Source organism: Adiantum capillus-veneris, chromosome 8 (genome assembly GCF_014529385.1).
Source record: "Adiantum capillus-veneris isolate H3 chromosome 8, ASM1452938v2, whole genome shotgun sequence".
NCBI lineage: Eukaryota > Viridiplantae > Streptophyta > Polypodiopsida > Polypodiales > Pteridaceae > Adiantum > Adiantum capillus-veneris.
In genome coordinates, this window is record NC_140938.1 from 12360340 (window position 1) to 12371632 (window position 11293).

The window sequence follows — 11293 nt, forward strand, 5'->3', positions numbered from 1 at the left end:
GACTATGCTAAACCAAAAGCATCGAGGTAAAGTTTCACAATCTGAGGAGTATCTGCTAGGTCCTCCTCCTCCATCCACTTCGCATCAAGTGCAGGATAATTCTTGAACTTAACCAAGAACCGCCTTCGGACTTTACCCTTTTTCTTCGTTTCCTTATGTGCCAAAATCTGTTCAGGAACAAGGATCTCCTCGTTTTCTTCCACTTCGGGTTGCTCATCAGGCTCCCCATCATCAGGCACATCACCCTTAACAGGTTTCAAGAGACTCACATGCAATGCATTATGAATCCTCCAAGTATCTGGCAGTTCCAATCGGAAGGAGACATCATTTATCTTGTCAGTAATCTGGAAAGGTCCGTAGTATCACATACTAAGCTTTGGAAAAAGCCTCTCCTTTCCCTTCTTCTTTCTTAGGCGTGCCTTCTCAAAAGTAAGAGCACCCAATCATCCTCCTTCAGTTTCAAGTCGCGACGATGGCGATCCGCTGCCTTTTTCTGTCGTTCTTGAGACTTCTGTAAAGTCTCGCGAACCTTGGCAAAAGTCGTATCCAAATCTCGCGAATATTCATCCGCTTCAAATTTCTAATCTTTCGTGCTCAGGAAGGATGGAACCTTCGTAGCAGTTTCAACAATCTCTCATGGCGTCTTCCTCGTCGAAGAGTGTATCGTGTTATTGTAGGCAAATTCCACCAAAGGTAAGTTCTTTTCCCATTGAGTCTTCTGATGCGAGATACAAGACTTCAATAAATCTAAAATCACTGAATTGGCAATCTCAGATTGCCCGTCAGTCTGCAAGTGGAACGCTGACGAGAACTGCAACCGCGTGCCAATGTTCTCCCAAATTGCCTTCCAAAACAAACTCATAAATCTGGGGTCTCTGTCGAAGACAATCGTCTCAGACGTGCCATGTAATCGGAAAATCATCGTGATCATTCTGTATTCTCGGGAGATCAAAAAAAATGAAATCCATTTCAATATTTTCCCAGGGGCAGGTGGGTATGGAGGCTATAACAATCCCTGTGCCTTATGCCTGTCAAACTTGACCTTCTGGCATACCAAGCAACTGCGCACAAACTCTTCCACATCCTTCTTCAGTCTCCGCCAAAAGAAATCTCTCTCTACCCCTTTCATGGTGGTAGCAATGCCGCGGTGACCCGTAAAAGGTGGACAGTGGCAATCAGTCATAACCTTTTCCCTCAACGGCTGTGTAACGCACAACATAGTCTTTTTCATCAAGTAGCCTTCCCGAAGGGTGTATCCAGCTACTGTCTCCCCATCCCGTATCCGTGTGAAAATATCTGCAAAACCTGTATCTGTGGCATACTGATCGACCATATCCTCGAAGCTCCTATGATGTATCGCGGAAATAGCCAGAACCAACGATTTCCGAGACAAAGCATCTGCCACCACATTCTTCTGTCCCTGCACATGGACAATCTGGAAGTGGAACTGTGACAAGATGTTCACCCACCGCATCTGCTTTTCCGAAAGCTGCTTCTGTGACAAGAAGTAGCGCAAACTCTGATGGTTTGTAAAGACAGTAAAATCCGCTCCAAGTAGGTAATGCCGCCACTGAGTAAGAGCATGGATAACCGCCAAAAGCTCTTTCCCATAGATCTGTGCTGTCATCTCCGGCCTAGAGAACCAACGGCTCTCGTAAGCTATGACATGGCCTTCTTGCATCAAGACCGCACCCAGACTACGACCACAAGCATCACAATATACTTCGAATGACTTCTGCAAGTCCGGCAAAGTCAAAATAGGTCCCGTAGTCAATTTCTCTTTCAATGTCTGAAAGGCAGTCACCTCTATGGGTCCCCACGAAAAAGGTACTCCTTTTTGTGTCAAGATATGCAAAGGGGAAGCAACCTCTGCAAACTTTCGTATGAACCGCCTGTAGTACGAACACAGTCCCAAGAAGCTTCTAACTTCATGGACATTCCTCAAATCGGGCCAATCACGGATATTCTCTATCTTGGCCGGGTCCATTCGCACTCCTGCTGCTGACACAATGTGTCCCAAAAAGTGTATCTCTAGTAGGAAAAATTCACTTTTCTTAGCATTAATCACTAACGTGTGATCTCGTAATTGCCTGAAAGACTTGAAGCAGATGATCTCTGTGTTCTGCCTCATTCTTGGAGAAAACAATGATGTCGTCAAAGAAAGTGCCAACAAATAGTCTGTACTCTTGAAAAATCCTGTCCATCATCCGGTTAAATGTCGCAAGAGCATTGGTTAAGCCAAAAGGCATCACCAAAAACTCAAATAACCCAAAAGTCGTCCGAAAAGCTGTCTTGTAGACATCTCCTGGTGCTATCCTGATCTGATGATATCCACTCTTCAAGTCAATCCTGCTAAAGCACGAGGATCCCTGTAACCTGTCGAGTATATCATCGATCCTAGGAATCGGAAATCTGTTCTTGATGGTGATTTTGTTGAGAGCTCTATAATCGATGCACATTCTCCAAGATCCGTCTTTCTTCAAAACCAACAATACTGGAGAGCAATACGGTGAAGTACTAGGCTGGACAAGACCCTTTTCCAAGAGGTCTTTCACTTGGTTCATAATCTCTTCATTCTGTGCTCGGCTCACACGGTAAGGTGGCCGATTCGGTGGCGTGCTTCCAGATATCAGATCAATGGTATGATCTTCAAGCCCTCTCAAAAGCAATCGGCATGAGCGTGGAGAAAAAAATAAAATAAAATCTTGGCGTTCTTTTCTTCAGATCAAAACATATTCAACCTTTTATCCATCGTTCAGTTCTCCCAAAAGAATGAGTAAGAAAACTGAAGTTCATCAAGTACAATCTCTAAGCCCTTCATTTATCAAAGTCGCTTTCTCGGCCCGGTAGTCAACCACGGCGTAGTTCTTGTGGTACCAAGGGATCCCGAGTAGAACGTCACTCGCGTGCCCTGAACACCCCTGTCATTGCAAACAAAGTTTGCCAATGCTCGGTGTAATGGCAACATCCCATCCGGGTGCCAGTCGAACTACCTCCGCCTGTGGCGTCAGTCTGTCGGGCGTAGTTCCAAATCGAGCCGCCAATTCCAAGTGAAAAGAAGTTGGCCTTGGCTCCTTCAAAAGAGCTTCCTGATCCTTCACTTTGTCCCAAAAAAAAACGGCAAAGTTTGTACTTTCATTCATTTGATTCGGTGCAAGTCCCACGCCATGTGGTACCAGTTCTGCTTTTCTATCTACCTTTTCTGCCACATTCCTCAACTGCTCTCGAACTCTCAGACCTGTCGTCGTCTTTATCATTCTGTTCTTTCTGTGCCTTATCAGGGCACTTTGCGGAAATATGTCCATGTTTCCCGCATCCAAAGCACTTCCCCTCTCTGATGAAGCGAGCTCTCTCCTCAGGAGTAAGCTTGGGTCGTGCATCCTTTTTTTTTCTCTAGGTTGCTCTTTTTCATTCTACTTTCATTCCCAGAAGTCTGTTCGGCTCGTTGTGTCATGGCCTCATCTGTGGGGTAGGTCAGACTGCCAGAGTGAATGGCAAAGCCCCGCTTCGCATGACTCATCAACTCCTGAATAGAAGCTGACTTCTGTTCCAAGCAGTGATCTCGGATCTCTGTAGGTAGACCCAAGGTAAACCGCTCAATCTGTTCTCTGAACGAGATCTTCTTGAATGAAGAGGCGGGTAGAAAAGAGCTCCAGAATCTCTCACAATAAGCATTGATTGCATCTTTCTTGATCATCCGAAGATGGTTCCAAGCAGCTCGTATATCTCGCTCAAACTCTTGAGTCAACCAAGAAGAAATAAAAAGCCTCTTGAATTTCAGCCATGTAACTGGCACAGTCTTGCTTAATAGAAGCGTGGACCACCAAGTACGAGCATTCCCCTCAGAGTAAGAGGCAGCTCTCCGAATCTTGGAGTGCTCTCAATAGCGTCCTCCCGCGAAAGCGATGTCAAACTGCTGTATAAAAGACAAAGCCTTCGAAGCATCTGAGTATCCTGAAAAGTATCAAGCTTGATCGAGTGGCCACCTTCCTTAAACTCTCGGACTTTCTTGCTTTTATCTTCGAGAAAGTCATACTGGTTGGCTTTGTAAAAAAAAAATTCTTCTTGTTCGCATAAAACTTTCCGTCATCGGAGTCTAAGCTGTAAGTAGACGAGTCCTCAGTAGAACTGTCAATCTCTGGGCGAGATGTAGCCTTCTTTGCCTTTTTCTTGCCCTTTCCGAAGCTTTGTGTCTTGCTTCACTTTTTGCTTTTTTTTTGTCTTCTTCGCTCTAATCCGAGGAGCTAGAATAACTGTTAGAAGAAGAAGAAGAAGAACTGGGTACTCCTTCAAATCGAACACGCTTCTTCCGTTTCTTTGCTTTGTCGAATGTCGATTGACGACCCAAATATCCCGGGAAGACAGTACCTTTGTTCTGCTTTTTGCCGCGCTTTTTGCCTTTCTTTTGCACGTCGAAAAGCTGAGCAATCCGTGCATCAACCACGTTCTCCAGTTCCTTCTTCGTAGATTTCTTGGAGGCAGAAGGTTTCTTGAGAGCGGGTTTCGGGAGTGGTGTTGTGGTTCTCTGCCACTCCATCTGTACCTCTTCCAAAGAGGTCTGGTTCATATATTTTGCCATCTTCGGGTCCTTGGCAAAATTGAGCATCATCATTGTTGCCTCGCTGATCAACTGGCGACGCTCTATCTCTCGCCGCTCCGCCTAAGTAGGCCAAGGCGGGCCATACTCTCTGCCTGAATCTTCGTTGTGATCCCAGCCCGCATCTCCAGATGCAGAGGGAGTCGACTGATCATTGCCTGAAGCCATAGGTGTCGCGGAAAAAAAATTCGGGGATCGGATTTCCCGTAGAAGAGAAATCGGCCGTGCTCTGATACCACTGTAACAAACTTGGACACTCCAAGTCAAGAATCAACCGCGACAGCACCAAATAACCACTTCAAAACAATTCACAGATCACAATAGATTTGCACTGGCCTGGCGGAGTTCCGTGCATAGAGATATTGGCCCCAAAGACTGGCGCCCCTTTCGGTATTTCTTTTTATATTAATCAATCATCAAAGTACAAGAGAGCGGTAGGTTTTCACTCTCAGACTCTGCGTCCAGATGCTCCGAGAAGTGAGGCCCTCACCACTAATTTAAAGGTTACAAGGGATGCCCAAAAGCAGAGCCCCAAAAGCTTTTAAAATCAAAAGCATCAGTTCTCTCTCTCTCTCTTAGAGAGTCTTTTCTCTTTTTTTAATAAAAAAAAGCAAAAGCAAAATTCGCGTCGCTCATCGTTTTCCAAAAAAATAATAATAATAATAATCCGCCTCCGCGATTTCCGGAATTTAGGGTTTTTGGCAAAAATTAGGGTTTGCAGGAATTTTAGGGTTTCTGGCAGAAATTAGGGTTTCTGCTGTCCGCCACGTCATCACTTTGTGACAAATGCTGAAAGTCAGTCATTGGATGAGATTTCTGAGAGTGTGAAGCTTCGGCTAAGCAAGGCTCAGGAATCTTATTGACGGCAGGCTAATAAGCATTGTCAGGATGTTTCGATCAAGGAAGGAGATTGGGTGTATTTAAGAATCATGAAGCAAGTTGGAAAGAAGTGTCCCAAGCTGTCTTTTCGTATGTATGGTCTATTTCCAATCATTAAAAAGATAAATGAGGTTTCAATGAAATTGCAGTTACCTAACTCATGGTCAATGCACAACGTTTTCCATGTTTCTTGGTTGAAAGTGTTTCACGGAATACCTCCAAAGGACATTTCGGAAGAAGAAGAGCTGGAGATCATTGATGAAACTGAAGTCATGGAGCCAGAGCAAGTGTTGTTGCATCGGTTTCACCATGGTTCGAAGAAGCAAGTGCGACAATACTTTTTGAAGTTCAAGGATTGAGGAACCCACGAAGCGGTATGGGTAGACGAAGAGTTCTTCAAGGATTATCCAGAGTTGTTGGTATACTACAAGGAAGCCATGCAGCTCGGTACCAGTACCTCACTTTAAAAAGGAGGGGATGTCACGTGACACATCCAACCCTATGTGTCTGTGGATAAGCTACACCATAACAGGGTTTCTGTCAAGTCCAATCAGTCTACATTAGTAGTGATCTAGCACTTTTGTAAGTCTATTCGTACACCGTGCATGCCCAGTCACTTAGTATAGACGCATATCCTCTCGTTGCACACAGCATGATCATCAGTATTCCCATCAGAATCCATTAGAATCAGTTAGGGGATTTTTCCAGTGCATTTAGCCTATTTTACCTATTTTTGACATTTTCACTTATTAATTTAAGTGACTTTCCAACAAAAGTAGGTAGGGCAATTTGGGTAAGAAAATATATAAGCAAACCAAGGTTAACCCTAAACAGCACATGAGCAAGGAGAACAGCAGGCCATTGGCGACAGGTTCCCCCCTCTCTTAGCAGACTCTCCAAGATTCCCTTGGCGACCCCATCACCCATCAGCCCTAGCATTTTACATCATTGCTAGCACCTCCCTTGCCTTGGCGTTTTCAGCCGGTTCTGGACCGCAGTATTCCCTTTGCATCTAGCGTTTCCCATCGCCAGCAGAACCACCAAATCAGCGTTTTCAGCAGCAGGTAAACCAGCGTTTTCAGCAGCAGGTTAACTTGCGTTTTCAGCCCTAAAACACTGCAGTCCTCAGCGTTTTTGTCAAGCAAAATCAGCCTCCAAAAACGCAGCCAAACATGCGTTTTTCAGCAGTCCTGTGTGGGACCACCCTCGACATTCACTTGAGATGCATTAACTTTAACACTATGTGCAACTCATAGTGGACATATGTAGGAAGACCAAGTCGACGATGACGCTACCATGGACACCCCAACAGCAATTGACTGCTGGCGGATTTACAACCACTTACTTGTGACCCGAAAAGAATTACATCTTGAGTATTGGTTGCCTGATCGAAAGTCGAATTGTAGACTGCACTACGTCCAAGTGGCAAGAATCCTATTCGTGAACTATAAACACATATGTCAAAGATTTTACAAGCTAATGAACTTCGGAACACATCCTATCTATGATCTAGCCATCAACAATGGATTGTGTCCATGGTGTTTAATATACATCATGTTGGTCCCTTGTTAGTTGCAATGTGCTTCAGAATTCTGACACAGGATTGGGAGCTCCACTTGCCCCTCTCTCCACTCACATGTCGCTCTCTGGCTGAAGCATGTTGCCGCAAACACCACCAAGCTAGATATCGAGATCTAAGACCACTTTGGACAATGCCACTTGTTCCATGCCGCCATTCTCGGTGGAATCACTATCTCTGCTACCCTCGTCAAGCTTGCCTTTTGTCACTTCTCAAAACTCGAACCTTGGCCTCTAGACTATGACGGCTTCCACCTCAATGAGAAAATAGATTAGCTCATCAGTATCCAGCTTTTCCTTCGTGATTTGCAGGTCTAATGCCCTTGTCACCATCTCGCACTCCTTAGGCAACTTCGCAAGTGACAAGCCCGCTAATTGAGTTCTAGTCAACGCCCTTTCCAAAGCCAAGTTGATGGAAACCTTGGCAAGAGGCCAATGCTTTGTAGGGACAAGCCTTGACAATGCACTCTCCATAGCCTTTGAGGGCCACTTCCATTGCAGCACATTTCAAAACGCAACTTCAAAACCTGGCTGCAAACGCGTCACAAGCCCACCCTCAACCTTGTGCTTGCTGGGATGGCGTTTCAAAACACCCGCACACTGAAGGCTTCAAAGTGCATGTGGAACCGAGGGCGCCTCAAGACATACTAGAGAGGAACTGGCCAGGCGGGGAAGGGCGTCTCAACACACTCAGAAGCAGGGCAGAGGGATGCCATCCAAAATGCTTGCATTACAACATGCTGCCAGGAATCCACGGCCTGCAAGTCTCCACACGTCACAGAAGGCTTTTAAGCCAGCGTTTTGAAACACTACAAAAAAAAATGATGTCGAATAGTGTAGTTCTGCTCTCGCTGCCTTTGTAAGTGCGTTTCAAAACGCTGCTCCTGTGCAGTCCTCTCACCCTTCAATGCCGTTACGAAATGCAACCAGAATAGGCACAAAAACGCTGGCCGTTAAAATTGCATTTTAAATGCAGATCCTCGTTGTCTCCTCATCACCTCTTTGTCGTGCCGTGCTTTTCCCAAGCTCAAGGAGCACGCAGCTCTGATGCAATCTCAAAGTCAATGATGCGGAAGCCTAGAGTTAGGGAGAGCATGCACAAGAAAGAGAAAAAGAGAGAGTTTGCACTGAACCAACCGACTTGGCAATGAATTAACTAATTATACAATGGGGGCAGAGGTGCCTTCATATAGCAATTTGGGGACCCAAAGTACCCCACCCTCGTAAATTGCCCTACCCAAAATAATGTCAAATAAGTAAAATAAATACCTAAACGGCATAATAAATAGTGGGACCACCCTGGGCATTCACCTGCACACCAGGTGTAATGCGCCGAGATCCATGTTGGTTAAAGGAACTGAAGCATGCACACTATGAATATCAAAACAGTTAGTACCATGAATACAAACAGATCACAAAAAAACTTGAGATTGGGGTGATGCCTCTTTGTGAGCCATTAAAGTTCACTTAGTGTGTCCAGATTACTAGCTTAGAACTCTCTTGGAATTCCTTCATCACGGAAATAACACAAGGAGCGGGTCCCCTCTAAGTCCAATCATTCCTTGTTCCAGCCAGCATTACATGGTCCAGAACGGAAAGAAAATTTACCTACTGGTGCTACTGTGACTCTTTGACGAGAGAGATTTCCTGCGGGACCGCTTGTAGCTGCTTGACCTTGCATTTCCTTCACTGCTGCTGCTGCCGCCGGAGGAAAATGATGATGGCGAAGAAGACGTAGCTGATGTTTCCAATGATGATGATGACGATGATGAAGAAGAAGAAGAAGATGAGCAATCATCCCCGCTGCTGCTACACGTTGTAGCTCGCTCTCTTACCATCGCATTGAGCTCGTTAGCAAATTAGCAGGCTTCTTGGCCTGTAACATTACGTATCCTACTGCTATTCTTAAGAAGTATGGATTACTAGGGTGGGTACGCACCAGTAACACGGTGTCTTCAATATGGGGTGTGAGAGCCATTTGGAAAAACCCCCTCTCCCCGCCTCCCCCCCCCCCTCGTTTATAAGTGACACGGGGTGTCACTTGAGGGATCGACGGCGAGGAGCATGATCGGCAGGGCGAGGGGCTTTAGGCCGTTGGATCGACGCACGTAGAAGGGGCAGGCTTTTATATTGTTAAAGGCGCGTTGGTTGCATGGAGGCGCGTTAGGCGGGATGGTTGAGGTCTGCGAGTGGGTGGGAAGGGGTCGCGAGCTCGAGACGTGAGTGGGACAGGCAGTGCGAATTTTTTTTCCCAGCCAGATTTGATCCAACGGTGGGATGCACTCGGGCCGTTGATCCCTCGAGTGCACCCCGTGCGCTTTATCAACAAGCCCCCCCCCCCCCCCCCCCCCAAGCTATATCTAACACGGGCATGGGAGATGGGATCAAAGGCTCCCATCAATTTTGGACCACGACATTAGGCACCCGACGTAGATCTTGTCGCGAAAGTAAACTCGGATTTATTTTTGTAAACTCGGGTACCTGAGTTTACAAAAATACTTGAGTTTACATTTTCTCACGAAAACCCGAGATTTACGGTGCTCCATCATTCATCCCACAGTAGATCCCATCTCCTCCAATGCCCGTGTGAGATATAGGTGAGGGTGGGGGCGGGTTGGGGGGGGATGGGGGAGTAAACTCGGATACTCGAGTTTATATCTTTCTCGAGTTTACATTGTCCACGAAAGCCCGAGATCTACAGTACTCAATCATCCCACCGTAGATCTCGTCTCCTCCCATGCCCCTGTGAGATATAGGTAAGGCCACCCTTCGGGATGCTTGAACCCACAACCTGGGGTATGAGAGCCATTTGGCCTAACCACATCGCCCGCGCGCGTCACTTTTGGAATGTAGAAGTTTCCATGGAGTTTTGACGTGCAAATGTATCGGAGCGAGAAAAAGTAAACTCGGGTTACTTTCGCGACAAGATCTACGGCGAGCGCCTAATGTTGGGGCCCAAAATTGAAGGGAGCCTTTGATCCCATCTCCCATGCCCGTGTTAGATATAGCTGAGGCTCCCCCACCCTTCAAGATGCTTGAACCCACAACCTGGGTATGAGAGCCATTTGGCCTAACCACATCGCCCACGTACGTGACTTGTGGAAAGTAGAAGTTTCTATGGAGTTTTGACGTGCAAATGTATCGCGGCGGGAAAAAATAAACTCGGGTATCCGAGTTTACAAAAATACCCGAGTTTAATTTCACGACAAGATCTACGGCGGGCGCCTAATGTCAGGGCCCAAAATTGATGGGAGCCTTTGATCCCATCTCCCATGCCTGTGTTAGATATAGTTGAGGCCCCCAACCCTTGGGGATGCTTGAACCCACAACCTGGGGTATAAGAGCCATTTGGTCTAACCACATCGCCCGCGCACGTCACTTGTGGAATGTAGAAGTTTCCATGGAGTTTTGACGTGCAAATGTATCAAGGTGGGAAAAAGTAAACTCGGGTCTTTTTGTAAACTCAGATCCCTGAGTTTACAAAAATACCCGAGTTTACTTTCACGACAAGATCTACGACGGGCGCCTAATGTCGAGGCCCAAAATTGATGGGAGCCTTTGATCCCATCTCCCATGTCCGTGTTAGATATAGCTGAGGGAGGGCCATGGGGGAGCTACAAGCGAGAATCTCGAGATGCATAGCGTTGTCCACATCCTAAAAGTAAACTAGGACAAAATTAGTAAACTAGGACAAGGGAAGGTGTTTATAAGGCTTATGTTTGCCACTAAGGTCACATGACGCACGTAGGTGAGGTGGATACGACACCAGGCTCGAGAGCAAGAGGTCCTGGGTTCAAACGCGTGGGTGCAAGGGGAACCTGCATTTTTATTGGGCCGTACATCTACCTCGAGATTCCCGTGGGGGATCAACAACCGTTGATCCCACTGCTTGGGGGTCTTAAAGACCCCGTACTCTTTAGTGTTGTGGTACACACTAAGGACATCCTTAATCAAGAACTTTTTGCTTTTTGGCTTAACGAAAATCCAACACAATACACAATCCAAGTAATGAGTGAGTATCTTTAAGGACCACTTGTGTGATTTTTCACTATGGGCACTCGTTTTCATGATTCCAACATGCATCAAAAAAAAATGTGTAAAATTAAAAGTTATTGGATTGGATGGTTAACCTATCATATAAGCAGGATGCAGAAGCATAGATGCGAGACACACTCTATGTAGTAGGCATGCACGCGAGAGAGAGAGAGAGAGAGAGAGAGAGAGAGAGAGAGAGAGAGA

The 11293-nt window shown here is 46.2% G+C and overlaps 1 protein-coding gene across 1 annotated transcript in view; it reads right to left on the minus strand.

The window, feature by feature from the left end:
• The window catches only part of LOC147451681 (uncharacterized), an 84844-nt gene extending 75824 nt beyond the window's left edge, over positions 1-9020 (minus strand). The window contains exon 1 of the mRNA XM_086517572.1: positions 8663-9020. Coding sequence (XP_086373698.1) covers positions 8663-8892 — 230 coding nt within the window. The 5' untranslated portion in view covers positions 8893-9020. The remainder of the gene's footprint in view (positions 1-8662) is intronic.
• Positions 9021-11293: the final 2273 nt, after the last annotated feature.